Source organism: Anticarsia gemmatalis, chromosome 14 (genome assembly GCF_050436995.1).
Source record: "Anticarsia gemmatalis isolate Benzon Research Colony breed Stoneville strain chromosome 14, ilAntGemm2 primary, whole genome shotgun sequence".
NCBI lineage: Eukaryota > Metazoa > Arthropoda > Insecta > Lepidoptera > Erebidae > Anticarsia > Anticarsia gemmatalis.
This window is the reverse complement of record NC_134758.1, coordinates 12,834,467-12,852,295: the sequence shown is the minus strand read 5'-3', so window position 1 is coordinate 12,852,295 and position 17,829 is coordinate 12,834,467. Positions and strand designations below refer to the sequence as shown.

Sequence of the window (17,829 nt, the reverse complement as noted above, 5' to 3'; positions counted from 1 at the left end):
GCTGGGATAACGAGTTTGAAGGCGGTGACCGAAGTCTGCCCTCCCGGAGACGGTACCGAAACCGGGAGAGCCCGCCCTCCCACCGACGGATCACCCGTCCCTCCTCCGACACCTGTGCCCTCTGCAAGCAGAGGGACACGCACAGTGATTTTTTATAGAGGTTTTCTTCCTCGCGACCGCTGTCTCCCCGACCTCCGACAAGCAGCCCCCGATCCTGACTCAAAAATTGAGCCAGGCTTGCGGTTTGGGTCCGCCGAGAACAGTACTCAGCGGACACCCCCACCCCGGGCAGGACATGAAAGTCCGCCCCCCCATGGTTTTTTATAGAGGTTTTCCTTCCTCTCTCGTGCAGTGGCGCTCGCGCACCACCACACGGTGTGAAGGGACCTGGTTCTGAGCCTGAAGGCCTCAGAACGAAACGGTCCCTTCGGGTCTGTCTTGGCTTCGCTAATGCTACTGAGCCCCCTCACCACGACAAGGTGCAGACCCACGAGGGGGACGAGGGGGAACCTAACCTTTTTTTTTTTTTTTTTTTTTTTTTTTAACTCGGTTAATGCATGAAATTGCATCCCCAGCGCCCGGGGGAGCGCTGGGGTATGTGGGGCTCTCCGAACCAGAAGGGCTAGGCCTACCCACTAAACCACCGAGGTGTTGCTTCCTCCTCCGCATAATGTCGAGGCTGCGGGATCGCTTAAAGCACGCAACCGCAGCCCCGACGCGGCTGTCCATCAACGGACCCGTCCACAGTGTGGGACGACACCGCAACACACTGGTGCCGTCCCTCCACATGCCCCCTCGTGCAATGGCCAGAAAACTCCCCCGAGTTCGCCGGCCGAAGAGGGCCTTCGGAGGCCGGGACAGACTGCGCGCAGATGCGCAGTATGTCCCGGCCTCCGGTATAATCCGCACCGGCCACCGAGCCCGGAGGTGGCAGACTGCCCTCCCCCGGACCAGGCAGGGGGAACCTAACCTAACCTAACCTAACCTAACCTAACCTAACCTAACCTAACCTAAACGTCCTTTACACGGTCCAGTTTGGCTTTATGCCACAGCGTAGCACCGAGGACGCCCTCTATATCCTTTTGCAAAACATCCGCAGCAAACTAGCAAAAAAGAAAATTACCACACTAGTGTCATTGGATATAGAGGGGGCCTTCGATAGCGCGTGGTGGCCCATGATTAGCGTGAGGTTGGCGGAGGAAAAATGCCCTGCCGGCCTCGCGAGAGTCATGGGCGACTATATGAGGGACAGGACCGTCGGGGTGCGTTACATGGGTGTGGAGCATAGGCGGGCAACGGAAAAAGGATGCGTGCAGGGATCAATAGGAGGCCCAATCCTCTGGAACCTATTGCTGGACCCTTTGCTAAAAGGCCTCCAGGAAGGGGGGCATTACGTGCAGGCTTTCGCGGACGACGTTGTCCTGCTATTCGAGGGGGACACAGGCCAGGAGGTAGAGAGACGTGCCAATGCCGCTCTCGAGTATGTTCGGGCGTGGGGTGTCAAAAACAAACTGAAGTTCGCACCACACAAAACCTGTGCAATGGTAATAACAAACAAGTTGAAATACGACACCCCACGACTGACCATGGGCGGGATCGGCATTGGTATGTCTCAGTCAATTAAACTTTTAGGACTCACCATAGACCACAGACTCACCTTCAACACTCACATCACAAACGTGTGCGCAAAGGCGGCGGCAGTGTACGGCCAGCTCTCCAGGGCGGCGAAAGTCACTTGGGGACTGCACCCGGAAGTCATCCGCAGAATTTACACGGCAGTGGTGGAGCCCATTGTCCTGTACGCGTCGAGTGCGTGGGCGCCGGCGTCCAAGAAACTAGGCGCGCAAAAGCAGCTTAACGCGCTGCAGCGGAGTTTCGCTCAAAAGCTTTGCCGGGCATATCGAACTACCTCTCTTAACGCAACACTGTTGCTGGCTGGGATACTCCCCCTTGATCTCAGAGTCCGTGAATCGGCTACTCTCTACGAGGCCAAGAGGGGGGTGCCCCAGCCGGCAATAGGCGACCGGGAGGTGGAACGAATGACCTCGGCACTAGTTAGGCCCCACCCCGCAGAGCAAACCGAGCTGGAGCTGGGAAGACTGGTAGACGAGGAACAACTGAGAAATAATAGCAACTTCGCGGTCCGCATTTTCACGGACGGGAGCAAGATTGAGGGCAAAGTCGGAGCGGCTCTCTCCATATGGAGGGGGGAGGCCGAGACAAAAACCCTCAAGCTCAAGCTTGCTCTCCCGACGTACTGCACCGTCTACCAGGCTGAGCTTTTGGCTCTTTGCGAAGCGGCAAAGGAAGCGAATAAGCGTAAAGAAGCGACTTTTGCGGTCTACAGTGACTCTATGGCGGCCCTCCAAACAGTCGTAAACCCCGCTGCCCTCCACCCCCTCGCGGTGGAAACCAGAGACGCCATTAAAAACTGTAACACCCAGAACAAGAGCGTCTCCTTGTTCTGGGTAAAAGCCCACGCAGGGCTGGAGGGCAACGAGAGAGCGGATATACTCGCGAAGGAGGCCGCCCTGGGGTCCAAGTGTAGGCCTAAATACGACCGGTGTCCGGTCTCATACGTCAAGCGAATAATCCGTTCGGAGTCGCTTGACGAATGGGGCCGGAGGTACAGCCTAGGGACAACCGCGAAAATCACCAAGATGTACTTCCCGAGCGCAATCGACGCGTATAGGATAGTGCGAAAAATAAATCTGGACCATGAGGTGACCCAAGCCTTAACAGGGCATGGTGGGTTCTCCGAGTACCTGACTAGGTTCAAGTGCAAGGAGGACCCAACATGCATCTGTGAACCTGGGCAGCTGGAGACACTGCCGCACCTAGTGTCAGAATGCCCCCAGTTCGAGAAGGAAAGATACGAGGTCGAACAAAAGTTAGAAATAGAATTAAAACCGAAAAACTGGCCTAAACTTGTTATGAATAAATCAAAAAGAGAATTGTTCATAATTTACCTAAGGAAAATAGTAAAAGTTGTTAACAAACGAAATGAGACAAATAATATAAGATAATAGTGTAAGAAAAAATGTTTATCATATATATTTAATCATATATACTGATAGCATTAAGCCATTAAGCTAAGAATAGTAAATAAGGAAATAATGTGTAAGTAGAATACAAATAAAAGTAAATGTCAGTACAAAATAAGAATAGCATATAAGAATAGCATGTAAGATAAACAAATGTATATGAATAAAACAAATATCCCTAACCTCCCCCAATCCCCCCCACCCCCCTCCCCGAGTTGTGTTAATGTTAGAAATAGAAAAGCATAGGAATGAAAGAATGAAAGAAAGATGGATAAAAGTACGAGAGGCATAAAAGCGAGAAAGTATGGTACTAGAGAACGGAATGAATGTGGTAGAATAGGCCCTTTTAGGGTAGGATAAGAAATAGAAGTAAAGAGAAATAAAATAGGAGTAGTTTGTATAAAAGTCCCTGGACGTCCCGCGCCAGGGGTACAGAAAAAAAAAAAAAAAAAAAAAAAAACGTCCTTTACACAGGTCGCTTGTCACACCTCATTGCCGTCGAAATCATACTTCTTTTCCTTAAAGAAAGAATTAATTGTTTCTTTGCATCTAGTTCGTATTTTTCGGGGTCGGGGTCGGGGTCGGGGTCGGGGTCGGGGTCGGGATCGGGATCGGGATCGCGATCGGGATCGGGATCGGGATCGGGATCGGGATCGGGATCGGGATCGGGATCGGGATCGGGGTCGGGATCGGGGTCGGGGTCGGGATCGGGATCGGGGTCGGGGTCGGGGTCGGGGTCGGGGTCGGGATCGGGATCGGGATTGGGATTGGGATTTCGTTTTCGAATTTCGTTTTCGAATTTCGTTCATCTGTGTTTTTCGTTCATTTCGTTAATTTTTTTTTTTTTTTTTTTCTTTTTACTTTTTTTTTTTTTTTTTTTTTTTTTATTAATTTCATTTGTAAAGTGTAGTAAGATTTACGATTTCATAAAGTTATTTAATAATTTCAAGGAGTCAAAATATCATTTCAGGGAGACGTTATAGGATTTCAGGGAGTCATAATATCTTTTCAGGGAGATATTATAAGATTTCAGGAAGTTATTATGTTATTTCAGGGAGATGTTATAAGAATTCAGGATATTATAATATCATTTCAGGGAGATGTTATAAGTTTTCAGGAAATGATTATGTTATTTCAGGGAGATGATACATATAAGATTTCAGGCAAATGTTATAAGTTTTCAGGAAATTATTATGTAATTTCAGGGAGATGTTATAAGATTTTAGGGAGTTATTATGTAATTTCAGGGAGATATTATAAGATTTCAGGAAGTTATTATGTTGTTTCAGGAAGATGTTATAAGATTTGAGGGAGTTTTCAGGGAGATGAAATAAGATTCCAGGGAGATTTTATAAGACTTCAGGGAGATGAAGTAAGATTACAGGAAGATGTTATAAGATTTCAGGAAGATTATATGGAGATGTTATAAGATTTCAGGAAGTTGTTTTGTAGTTTCAGGGAGCCGTAATATAATTTCAGGGAGATGAAATAATAAGATTACAGGAAGATGTTATAAGATTTCAGGAAGATTTTATGGAGATGTTATAAGATTTCAGGAAGTTGTTGTGTTATTTTGTTATTTCAAGGAGTCATAATATAATTTTGACTGCCTCCGTGGCGCAGTGGTTTAGGTCGCCACGCCGATACCACTGCAACGGGAGGTCGTGGGTTCGATTCCCACACGGGTCTGGGGTCTGGTTGTGCTTTGTGTCCGTTGTTTGTATGTTTGTAAAAGTCCCCGCGACACAAGAGCAATTCTTAGGGCGGGAGTTGTCTTTAAGAATTTCAGGGAGTTGTTATAAAATTTAAGGTAAATGTTATAAGATATCAGGGGGAAGTTATAAGATTTCAGGGAGATGTCATGTAATTCCTAAATATGTTTGTGTTCATTTCGTTCCCTCGTTCATATCGGTCGTGCATTTCACTCATTCATTTATTCATTTCATTCATTTCATTCATTTCATTCATTTCATTCATTTCATTCATTTCATTCATTTCATTCATTTCATTCATTTCATTCATTTCATTCATTTCATTCATTTCATTCATTTCATTCATTTCATTCATTTCATTCATTTCATTCATTTCATTCATTTCATTCATTTCATTCATTTCATTCATTTCATTCATTTCATTCATTTCATTCATTTCATTCATTTCATTCATTTCATTCATTTCATTCATTTCATTCATTTCATTCATTTCATTCATTTCATTCATTTCATTCATTTCATTCATTTCATTCATTTCATTCATTTCATTCATTTCATTCATTTCATTCATTTCATTCATTTCATTCATTTCATTCATTTCATTCATTTCATTCATTTCATTCATTTCATTCATTTCATTCATTTCATTCATTTCATTCATTTCATTCATTTCATTCATTTCATTCATTTCATTCATTTCATTCATTTCATTCATTTCATTCATTTCATTCATTTCATTCATTTCATTCATTTCATTCATTTCATTCATTTCATTCATTTCATTCATTTCATTCATTTCATTCATTTCATTCATTTCATTCATTTCATTCATTTCATTCATTTCATTCATTTCATTCATTTCATTCATTTCATTCATTTCATTCATTTCATTCATTTCATTCATTTCATTCATTTCATTCATTTCATTCATTTCATTCATTTCATTCATTTCATTCATTTCATTCATTTCATTCATTTCATTCATTTCATTCATTTCATTCATTTCATTCATTTCATTCATTTCATTCATTTCATTCATTTCATTCATTTCATTCATTTCATTCATTTCATTCATTTCATTCATTTCATTCATTTCATTCATTTTTTTATATTATTTTTAATGTCTGTTTAGAACGCTCGCTTAATATGCAAAAAAAAAAAAAGAAAAAAAAAATTCGCAATCCGGTGTGTATCCCTGTGAACACTATGAAATGCTCCCAAGGACTATCCCCGGCCTGTGCGAAACATTTCTCAATTCAATTATTATTGGTCACCCTGCTGAAAGACTAAATAAAACACCTCCAGTATTACTATTAATTATTTATTTTGAAGCAAGGTGAAGATTTTTCGGTCTACAAAACTCTTACTTACAAATAACTTAAAAAAAAAATTGACTAGATGTTATAAAAATACTGTTATTTGCTACATATTTTTCCGTTAACTATTGCTAATTTTTACTCTACAACTCTGTACAATTTTCCCTAATGTTGTTCAATTCCGTAACGGACAACGTAGTGGCTAGTGTTAAATATTAAGTGTGCAAAAGAAGATAGAATAGGCCTACATTATTCAGATTTCAGTCATTTCAGTGGCAATTATACCGGGCCCGCTAACACTGTTCTCTTCGACGGCTGAACTTCGACGGCCGGACTTAATATTGTTTTAGTGGAGCTAATGACTCGATTAAAAAGTTGACACAGGGTCAAGAGAAAGTTAATTCGAATGATGCATAAAATTGCAGGAGCCGAGCACGAGGTGCAGCCGCGGGGCGAGAGCGTGCGCACGCAGCGCGGGGGAGCGGCGCGCGGGCGGAGGGGGAGGGGGGCGCGCGGCTCGGTCGGGCCGGCTCCGGCCGCGCGGCCGCGCTGCAGTGTGGCGCGGCGTTACGTCACGCTCGCACCGCGCTCACTTCGCGCTCCCCTCGCGCTAGACCGCGACTCGCCGCACCCTGCGCCGCGGGCCGCGTGCCGCGTGTCGCGCCGCGAGTGTCTGTGAGTGCTGCCAGTGCTGGGCGCGAGTGATGAGTGCGCGGGCCTAGTGGCCGCCTGCACAGCCTGCACCGCTCGCTGCTGATATGAGGACTACGTGTCGGATCAACGGAGACAGTACGTAGTATTAGTGGTTGCACTCGATACTCTCTCGTCAATATTAGTGGCACTGTACAGATATTAGGTGAATGAATGAAATTATTGCACACAACCGACGTGATAGTCGGTGAAGGCGGTTGTAGTAGTTGTAGCAGCGCACGTAGATATGACGGTGATGTGACATACGAGGGCAGAGCAGTGCAGCCGGCGCAGTCAGTGCATGAGTGCAGTGGCAGGAGTGTGTGGTGGCGAGTGCTAGTTCGTGGTAGCGCGAGGCGCGGGGTCGTGTGAGGCAGCACGTGCGCGCGGCGCGGAGCCGCTCGCCTCACTGGCTGTCACTGGGTGTCACTGGTGTCAGTGTCTGTTGTCGGGGAACTGACCGATAGCGCTTATCACTCAGCACGACAACTAGCGTTATCGTTGAACTTCTGTGCACCAAGTAAACACAAGCACACGTTGCACTCTTTATTGTTTAGTTTGATACGATTGGTAGAGTTATATTGTTGTAGCGCGGCGTACTGTCACAGCTGTATCGGTCTATTATCTCAGTATGTCTGTTGAAGTGTTCGTCGTGTACACGCCCTCACGTTCACGCCGCACTACACTAAGTCAGTGTGGTCACTCATTTAGAGTATCTCAGCTGGTTTCGCTTTATTTTTATCAACTTTGTGTTTATTTCACCTGATGTACGTGGTACGTTATAAATTGTATACCTATTATAAGGTGATAACATTTTTAAAAGTTGACATGTTGTCACAATTGTAATGTTAATCAGTAGAGTGTACTATTAGTACATGTATACTGGTGACTTGTGTTGCTGTACTCAGTTGACTCGGTACGTAGCGACACGTGTGACACGTTCACGTGCTGGTGGTGGTGGTCAGAGCTGCGTGTGTCACAACGTTGTTCACATGTACACGGGGCTTGATCCACTCACACACTCACATCGACGTCTCTGCGCTCTGTGCTGCTCTGTGCTCTCCTCACTAACGAACTTTCATTCAATGTAAAAGTTAAATACCTCTCTCTATATTTAAAACTCAAACTCATGTCGATATGTTGCACGTAAGTCTTGTTGATCACGCGAGTTTTGTACGCCGCCAGTGTGACATCTCATAACTTATAGTACTTTATATTTACTACAGAACAATCAAGGAACATACCCTTTTTTACATTCTCCGCTTTATAAGTAGTAAGTGGAAAACGTTAACTAACAAAAAATAAAAAAGAAAGAAAATCCTCATGAACTACTACGTTGACACTACTCGCTCTCCCACATTAATTAACAAGAACATCGAGTGCGGGGTGATCAGCTTTGCTTTCCTATAAGTAAATGCAACACGCAAGATATCTTTTAAACATGTGATCTAATCCACAAATCATTTAAAAAGTAGTGATTGACGTCGCGATCGGTGTGTTACATTAGGTTTTAATATAAACCGTCGACCACTGACGTGGCGGACGAACAGCTTAAACAACTATAAGCTCTTAGGTAATGTTAGCTGCGTGTAGTAACCGAATGGCGTCGAACATTTAGTCTGTAAAGTGAGTTGATCGACGCGGTTCATACTTATTCCTAGTTCACATTGCTAAGATGCTTGTCTGTGGCAACGTTGATTGTTTACCTCAGTAGATGCTCCCATCATGCTTCCAATACACTTGTTATCTTACTTATTAGCACCTTTATATTGATTTAATTTATTTATATTATGACCTATGTGTGTTCGGTAGTGTTGGTAGCGGCTCCTTACATCATCAAAGATTTATACCTAATAGAAAGATTGTTAAAATTAATTGGCGATTAAAAAGAGTGGCCTGGAGTTTCTTGCCAGCTCTTCTCATTGGCCCTGCCTTCCGAACTGGCGGTAAATTCACTCTCTGTATTATTTTATTATTAGCATTTGACCTATATGAATAAATGATTTGATTTTGATTTTCAGTTTATTTTAATATTTAATTTAACGAACGAAACGAAAATCCATCGGCTGAGTAGTTATTAGGTAGTAGTGTTCAAGTGTTTGCGATACACGGTAGTTGTGTCCTTAGTGACTCCCCCACCATCTTATCTACACTAATAATCTATGAACATATAAAAATAAGTTGCTGTTCGTTAGTCTCGCTAAAACTCGAGAACGGCTGGACCGATTTGGCTGATTTTGGTCTTGAATTATTCGTGGAAGTCCAGGGAAGGTTTAAAAGGTGAGAAAAATTCGAATAATTGCCGGAAAAATCCTCAAACAGCATTTTTGACAACACCAATTAGTCATGATCTACTGGTAGCTGTGGATCTATTTTCCGATCAGAATTAGGCCTAAAAAACTAAAAAATCTGTTCTGCCGTTCTTGATTTATAAGTGGTGTAACTAACACGACTTTCTTTTATATACATATATATAGAAGAAAGCGTGAGCGGAGCTGCGCGGGTCAGCTAGTTCTATATATATTTATAAAACTCAAAGGCGACTGACTGACTAACTGACTGACATAGTGTCAACCCAAACCACTGGACGGATAGCGCTGAAACATGCAGGTAGATGTTATGACGTAGGCATCAGCTAGGAAAAGATTTTGATGAATTCCACCCCTAAGGGGATAAAATAGAGGATCAAAGTTTGTACGAAACTTTGTCAATTTTAAACCGATCGAGCTGAGACTTCGCATGCATAAAGCTGCTATGACGTAGGCATCCCCTAAGAAAGTATTACGATAAATTCCAATACTAAGGGGATAAAATACGGGGTGAAATTTTGTATAAATATTTTTAGATTTTCGACTGATTAAACTGAAATGAACCTAAATTCACACATATGATACTTTTTACTACGATAAAACGTTTCCACGCGGTCGAAGTCGAGGGCGCAAGCTAGTTATATTATAAAGAGGTAAAATCTGTAAGTTTGTATGTAGGTAGTAATTGTTTCACTTATATGTAGCTGCATTATCCCTGAGAGCTGAGAGCTATACATTATCTTTATATGATGCATATCAGCCGAGCCATTCTAATGTTTGTCAGCAAATCGGGAAAGGAACCTCTTGAAAATGTTATAATTAGAATGCGCTGTCTAAATAATTGCATATAACTGAGAGCAATGCCTGGTCGGTCTAATATTACGTGTAAAAAAAGTCAACGATACAATATTTTTAAATGTTATATTTTACCAGATATTGGAGAATTTATGTGTAAAAAAACGTAGTCAACGTACTTACGTTTGGAAGATTATTTAAGCAAGAAATATAAATTGGTAAGACCAAAATAATTGAACTCAACAAGGACATCGCGAAGATGAACTATGCTCTTTAGTGTTCGTTAATTGGTTGAGTAGTTTCAGAGATAACATACAATTACTGATACGCAAAATAATCTGATTGCGTGTACGTTTTTTTCCTCACCCATCGATGGCGGTATGCTGATCCTTTTTTAATCAGATTATACTTAAATTATAAATGTGAAAGTTTGGATGGATGTTTGTTATTTAATCACATAATAACTGGTGCACTTATTCGAAATAAATTTGGTACACATTATACAATATGTCTTGGAATTAATCATAGGATACTATATGTCACGAGGACGGTATTCCTTGGAACATTTTCTACTTGTACGCGGACGGAGTCGCGGACAGAAACTAGATAAATATGTAGACGAATATATTGAGCTTGATGTAGACATGACATGTGTAATGAGAGACAAAACCAAGGACTGACTTCATGTATACTATCTATACTAATATTATAAAGAGGAAAGGTTTGATTTTTTGTTTGTTTGATATGAATGGGCTCCGAAACTACTGGACCGATTTAAAAAAATCTTTAATTGTTGGCAAGCTACACTATTTCCGAGTGACATAAGCTAGGTTTCAGTTTCTAATAATTAGGGATGCTTATTAAAACATGAATAATCTAATCCGAGGTGTAAAAAAATTAATAAAAACTTCCTTCAATCGCGTGCGCTGCGAAAACTATTAATGATAGAACAAAACGAAGTATTACAATTTTTCAGGACATATCACTATCTATAAAAATGTCGCAACAGCATGTCTCTATCTTTTATAGTTACGTCACAATAAGCGTCATTTTATAAAAATAGGTATTGATCCATATCAAAATAAATGAATAATTATTTAAGACTACTTCAATACCTTCATATTACCTTTTAAATGATTCGATTCGGATATTCCATTCGAAACTCTTACTCAATAAATTAAATGGCTTTTTTTTGCGGTTATGACCTTTTAACAATTGGTATATAAGTATAAATAGGAGCTCGTGGCTTAGTTAACAACAGCCGCGCGGATCGATCTCTGAGGTTAAGCAACGCTTGGCGAGGTTGATTTGTGGATGGGTGACCATCTTATACATATCGAGTTCCTCCGTGTTTCGGAAGGCACGTTAAATTGTGGGTCCCGGCTGTCAATTTCGAAGATCTTTGACAGTCGTTAACAGTAGTCAGAAGCTTGAAAGTCTGACAACCAGTCTTACCGAAGGGTACCGTGTTATTACCCAGGTAACTGGGTTGTGGAGGTCAGATAGGCAGTCGCTCCATGTAAAACACTGGTATTCAGCTGCACCCGGTGAAACTGGAAGCCGACTCCAACATAGCTTGGAAAAAAGGCTAAGCAGATATATATATAAGTATAAATAAAAAAAAAGAAAAATGACAAATAAATAAAAGTGAAAAATAATATACAACAAGAAATAAAAAAACAAATAACATATTTAAAAAAAAATTAAAACTCACTGTAAAACATTGTATATTTTCTCTTATAATACATATAATGGCCGTGCGAAGCCGGGATGGGCTGCTAGTACACAATGAAACAAATATTCTAAGACAATCATGAGGATATACTGTTATAATACTAACTGAGCCGCGGAGTTCCGCTCACGAACATCCTTAAACAAAACCTTTCCCGGGTCTTAAAGACAATTTTACAAAAACAATAAGTCGAATTAATGTTGAAAATGTACAAATATTATTCTAACATTCATCCTATTTATTTTAACCCACTAAGGGTATTTTTTTATAAACACGGAAACGCATATTTTTTTATTTCTAATTAAAGTAATAAATATATAAAGTTTGTTACTTCTTGCTCAAAAATGGTACCACATCATGTAAAATTTCGCTGACTATCGTCCTTAGGGCTTAAATGGCTTATATGGCTAATGGCTATGAATTTACAAATATGAAGTTTCCTGCTTCCAGCTCCGGAAATAACGAACTTTCAAACTAACTTACGTCCCCGATTTCACCTCCTTATCTAGAGATAGGGTAGATTGGAAAAAAAAATCTTAGCTCGTGCCTTCATTAAATGAAGGCACCTCTTGCCTAGATGTCATGTTTCTAAGTTGAATAGTTTAGGGTCTGCGATGATTATCAGTTAGTGATTCCGTTAATGAGTGTGTCAGACAGGACAAGTAATTATAAATGTTTAGATATAAGTGTAGCCTGTGTAGTAGTGTGTAGCTCACATGAGCGGGTATTGACGTCGCGCGTCGCCCTGACAGCCAATGAAGATAACACTCGAGCAATGTTCTCCCACACATCACATCACATCACACTACGATCCTGTGTAAGCGCTCTCAGTTACGTACTCACGACTGTAACATGTAATAACAGTCTAACGAATTTTATTAACACCTTTTATTTTTTTATCTCATATTACGAAACCTAAACTATTGAAATTTGAAAGATGAAATTTGTATACAATAACTTAAGAAATATTATATTCTATTAGTTAGGGGGGTAAAATAAGGGATGAGAGATTGCATGCAAGTTCCATAATTTTTTAAAATAGAAGTTTGCTCTTAATTATGTATGGAAAAGTTACGTGTTTGGACTTAAAAAGTGTTTTAAGTGGAAAAAAATCCTTAACTAAAACCAAAAATACTCGTATCTATCTCTATCTTTGGTTCATATTCGTTCAAGGTATTTCATGGCAGAGGCAGTCATGTAGCGAACACTAGATGCGATAAGTAAATAGCTGCGGATGCGAATACCTCTTAAAATCATAATAAGTACACAAAAGTTAGGCGGTGTTAGGCGCACGAGAGATATATGACATGAGGGTGTTCAGTAGGAGGCGCCGGGTCGTCAGGCGGTCGGCGCGCGCGCAGGTAGTGCCATGTGGCGGCGCGGGTGCGCGGCGCTGGCGGCGCTGGCGCTGCTGGCGGCGGCGCGCGGCGCGGCGGGCGGCTGCGGCGTGGCGGAGTTCGCGTGCCGCAGCGGCGCCTGCGTGCGCCTGGACGCCTACTGCGACTCGGTGGCGCAGTGCGCGGACGGCAGCGACGAGCCGCCGCACTGCACGCCCTGCAACCGCACGTACTACGGGCGCGTGGGCGTCGCCTACGCCGTGGCGGTGCGCGGGGCCCCGCGGGCGCCCTTCCTGTGCCACCTGACGTTCACGGCGGGCGGCGCGGCGCACGGCGACCTGGTGCAGCTCGCCTTCGACAAGTTCCAGGTGGGGCGCTACGAGCCGGGCGCGCTGGACGGCTGCCCCGACGGCTACATGCAGCTGTCGGAGCTGGGCCGGCCCTTCACGGGCGGCTCGTGGTGCGGCGAGGCGGACGGCGCCGCGCTCTACTACAGCGAGACGGCGACCGTCACCGTCTCCGTCAAGCTGTTCCGCATGCGACTCGGCGAGCCGTTCGGCTTCAAGCTGCGCTACAAGTTCCTCGCGCAGCGCGACGCCGTGGTGAGGTTCGGCGCGATGGAGGCGCCGCTGGAGCGCGGCGCGGTGTCGCCCGGCACCTACTGCACGCGCACCTACGAGGAGTGCCACCGCAAGCCGTGTCGCCTGCAGAGCCCCAACTACCCGGGAATGTATCCCCGGTGAGTGGCTCGACGACGCGCTGCACTTCCACTTATTACTGTTATTGTCTTGTATCCGCATGAGTCTGTTACGTCGACTACATTGATGCCTATCGACAGGAACGTGACATGCTATTGGAGTCTGCGTCAGAAAGACATCCCTACGTGCAAGCACGCGATGATCTCGGTGCGCCAGGAGTACTCACACAAGATGCAGATCAAACGTTCGATATCCATGGCCAGGTTAGTGCTATTACTAGATAGAAATAAAAATAATAATTCATCGTAAAACTCGTAAGGTGAGCACTGTGCAGCAGGTAAGGTGTGAGTGGTTAGTGTTATAGTGTCGTTGCTCTGTCCAGCTTAAACAAGACGGGGCGCGTGGTGCGCGCGTGGCGCGAGTGCACGGGCGAGCGCGACCGGCTGATCTTCTACGACGGCGCGTCCACGGACGACCCGGTGCTGGTGGAGTACTGCGGCGGCGACTGGCTGCCGCGAGTCACGTCGCGCGGGCCCGAGATGCTCGTCGCCTTCCACTCGTCACCCTTCAGCGCACCGCTGCGCCCCCCCGCCCCGCCCGCACCGCTGCGAGGCTTCGAGCTGGACGTCGACGTCGTATTTGCTGACTCCGATTCGCTCGACTACGCCAGGTAACATACGATGTATTTTTTTCTTTTTCGTGTCCTTATTCCATGATAACGTCTTTTCTCAAAGAAAAACGTGCTGTTATGGGATTTAGCTAATGTTTTTAAAACGGCCTGCCTAACGTCAACCCTCCTTGGGAATCTGAACTATTACACGTTATTGTATACTAGCTCACTCGCGCAACTTCGCTTGCGTCCAATAAGAGAGAATGGGTGAAACTTTTCCCCGTTTTTGTAAAAAAAATTACTGGCACTCTGCTCCTTTTGGTCGTAGCGTGATAATATATAGCCTATGTCCTTTCTCGGGTATCAAAATATCTCCATACCAAATTTAATGCAAATTGGTTCAGTAGTTTAGGCATGATTGAGTAACAGACAGGCAGACGGACAGAGTAACTTTCGCATTTATAATATTAGTATGGATTATATTATAATTATTTATAATTTTAATGCATTCTTATATCTCACTGATATAGTCTGTACTACTAGTATAAGATGGTGTATAATAAAAAAATATTCTTGTACTGGGTCAAAATTTACATTGACAATATAATAGGGAGGCGCGGCGGTGTGAGTTTCACGTGAAGGCATCCTCGTCAGAGGAGGAGACGAACTCGACGACGACGGCCGGAGGTCGCGGGAGACGCGGCCGCCTGCGGGCGCCCGCTCACACGCTCCCGCCCAACACCACCTGCACCTGGACCTTCCACGGCCGACCAGGTGACCACGATCGTTCCGACGCCTCCGGTATGTTTTTGTCGGCGTAATACTGATCGTTGCGCTTCCGCAGGCGACCTCGTGTGGATATACTTTTCGAGCTTCACTCAGTACTCGCTCGTGGAGCCGCGGAGGGTGGAGAGCGCCGAGCGCGACGAGGACAACGGCGTGACGCCGCGCGTGGCGCTCGCCGCGCAGTACTCCGGCGAGGCGCGGCCGCGGCCGTCTAGCGGCGCCTGCGCCGTGGAGCTGCGCATCTGGGACGGCGGCGGGGCGGACGAGGCGGGCGCGCGCCCGCTGGGCCGCTACTGCGACACGGCGCCGGCGCTGTGTGCCCGCGCCGCGCTCGCCAACGCCACGCGCTCGCCGCGGCCCTGCGCGCCGCCCGACGGCTACGTGTCGGCGGCGCCCCTGCTATCCTTGGCCGCCACTTCGCTGCCCGGCACCGCCACGCATCCGCTAGAGTTCGCGTTGCATTACGAGTTCGTGGACGCGCGACTGGAAGGCTCGGCGATGCCGCCGGACGTGCGGCGCGCGCCCGCCGTACCGGCGGAGTGCGCTCGAGTTTTGACGTCGCCGGGTCCGTTCGCGTCTCCGCGGAACGCCTTGTGGTTCGGTCGCGGCGGGGCGAGACGTCTGCGTTGCGTGTACCGGTTGCAGACGGAGGGCGGGCGGGTCGTGCTCGACTTGCAGTCGGCGACTTTCGGCAAGGAGCCGCGCTGTACGACGCGCACGGACCCCATCACGGGCCGGCCCGTGTGCGCTCCAGAGCCGCTGGAGCCGCGCCCCGACGAGCCCGACGTCGCCGACGAGTCTCTGGCCGACTTCGACGGCGACGACGACGCTCCCCTACGAGTGCCCCACCTTCGTATATATGAATCTCCGTGGCCCGGGTACAGAGTGAGTGTCTACCACCGGTCGAGCGTTCGGTATATCTGAATCTGTAATCGGGAATGCGTGAGTAACGTGAGACGATCGCGTGCAGGTACCGGTGGCGTGCATCTGCGACAACAGCACGGCGCCGCTGCGCCTGGAGTCCGGCGGGCCGGCGCTGGAGCTGGAGCTGGTGTCGCGCTCGCTGCTGGCGGGCGAGGATCACCGCCACGTGCAGTTCCGCGGCGTGTGGACGCGCGCCCCCGGACCCGCCCCGCCCTGCGCGAAAACACGTCGACTGCCGCCGCCCGGAACGAGATTACATTTGAGTTATCCATACAGGTAAAAGATGCACACGATCACTACTTAGATCCAATAACGACAGCTTCTTTAACTTACAAATCTCGTACCCAGTAACGACAGATTGTCGGAGTGCGGCGAGGCGCCGTTCCTGCTGGAGGCGCGCGGCAATCGCTCGGTGTTTCTACGAGTGTGGGGCGAGGAGCTCCCTCTGCCGACCGCGGCGGGCGCGGGAGACGCGCCGCCCTGCGCCACCACCAACCGCGTGCTCGTGTACGAGGCGCACTCGTCGCGCCTCGTGCGGGTCATCTGTCCCGGCGCCGGCGCCGGCACGCGCACCGTGCACGTGTTCACGGACGAGTGGTGGGGGCGCGGCGCGCGGCCCGGCGCCCTGCTGGTGGCGTGGGCGGCGCGGGAGCCGGGCGCCGCGCGTCTCGCCTGGATGGAGCTGTGGCGCGCCGGGCCCGCGCCGCGCCCCCTGGCGCCGGGCGAGGCGTGGCCCAATGCCACGGCGGCGTGCCTGCACCCGTGCGCGGCGCTGGCGGCGTGCATGGCGCCGGCGCTGTGGTGCGACGGCGAGGCGGACTGCCCCGGCGGCGGCGACGAGGCGGGCGCGTGCGGCGCGGGCGCGCGGCTTCTGGCGGCGCTGACGGCGCCGGGTGGCGTCGGCGCGGCGGCGGCGGCGGCGGCGGGCGCAGCGGCGCTGGCGCTGCTGGTGGTGGCGGCGCTGCGGCGGCGGCGGCGGGCGCCGGCCGACAAGCAGCTGCTGGGCGCGCTGGCGGCGGGGCGGCGCCTCACGGAGGAGCTGCTGTACGACGCGTCGCGCGCCTCGTCGGCCGCGTCGTCCTGACGGCGCGAGCGCTCCGTCGAGTACATCCACGTGGACCGCGAGACCACGGTGTGACGTGCGGCGGAGCGCTATTCCTCGCTGTGTGATGTTGTGTGCACTCGGTTCTCCCGTTGCGTTGTACGTTGTGTTCCGTCGGCCGGCCGTGTCGGCCGTGTCGGTCGTGTCGGTCGTGTCGGTCGTGTCGGTGTCAGTGCGCGTGTGTGTGCGAGTGCCGCGCGGCGAGCGCTCGCGTGAGCGCGGACGGTTGTGAGTGAGGGTCGGCCGCGGGGCTCGTGTGCGTCGCGAGGTCGGGAGGCTCGCGCCGGTGTCGCGACGATGCTCAAACAGGACGCACTGTATATTGTAATGATTATATTATTTATTTGTAACATAATTTTGTATTGTCCGAGGTCAGGCGCGCGGCGCTGCGACCGTGGCGCCCTCTCGATCGTTGTGTTGTATCTACTGTTGTTTATTGTTATTATTGACGAACTGTCCCGTCCCTCGTTTCACTTAAGTTATCGATGCTAAAATAAACACATAGTTCAAATCTAAGAACATAAACACCTTACAGTTTTATTTGTGTTCCACCTGCTGCCTACCGATCTCCCACAGATAGCTCAACAAAGAGTCATGTATAAGTACACTGTCGTTATCTGCTGTCATAACAGTCGTTACTATGTAAGTGTGCGTGGTGGCACGAGTGTGTGCGCGTCTTTATTTATAGTTTAATTAAGTTGCGACGAGGTCCGCGCGCTGCGACTCGACGCCACTGGACGCCACTCGCCGCGGGAGAGACGCAACATATTGTAC

At 47.5% G+C, this 17,829-nt stretch overlaps 2 protein-coding genes across 3 annotated transcripts; both read left to right on the top strand.

Moving 5' to 3' along the window:
* The first annotated feature begins 1,043 nt into the window (after positions 1–1,043).
* LOC142978606 (uncharacterized) lies at positions 1,044–3,026 on the top strand. The gene has a single exon (XM_076123113.1). It carries the CDS (start codon positions 1,044–1,046, stop codon positions 3,024–3,026), a length of 1,983 nt encoding a protein of 660 aa, XP_075979228.1.
* Positions 3,027–6,625: 3,599 nt separating this feature from the next.
* LOC142978414 (uncharacterized) lies at positions 6,626–17,582 on the top strand. Of its 2 annotated transcripts, none has more exons than XM_076122854.1 (8): positions 6,626–6,861; positions 12,923–13,674; positions 13,774–13,896; positions 14,016–14,303; positions 14,854–15,017; positions 15,088–15,914; positions 16,000–16,229; positions 16,302–17,582. In XM_076122854.1, the coding sequence occupies exons 2-8, from the start codon at positions 12,968–12,970 to the stop codon at positions 17,035–17,037; spliced, it is 3,075 nt and encodes a 1,024-aa protein (XP_075978969.1). In that variant the 5' UTR covers positions 6,626–6,861; positions 12,923–12,967; the 3' UTR covers positions 17,038–17,582. The 2 variants fall into 2 exon arrangements, with proteins under 2 accessions (XP_075978969.1, XP_075978968.1); XM_076122853.1 differs by having other exon boundaries at positions 12,920–13,674.
* Positions 17,583–17,829: the final 247 nt, after the last annotated feature.

Excerpts from the sequence above, each read along its gene's own strand:
- LOC142978606 (XM_076123113.1), top strand. The coding sequence starts at position 1,044 with ATGCCACAGCGTAGCACCGAGGACGCCCTCTATATCCTTTTGCAAAAC.
- LOC142978414 (XM_076122854.1), top strand. The coding sequence starts at position 12,968 with ATGTGGCGGCGCGGGTGCGCGGCGCTGGCGGCGCTGGCGCTGCTGGCG. Across the intron at positions 15,018-15,087 it reads GACCTTCCACGGCCGACCAG|GCGACCTCGTGTGGATATAC; the intron begins GTGACCACGATC and ends GCGCTTCCGCAG. Across the intron at positions 16,230-16,301 it reads CATTTGAGTTATCCATACAG|TAACGACAGATTGTCGGAGT; the intron begins GTAAAAGATGCA and ends TCTCGTACCCAG.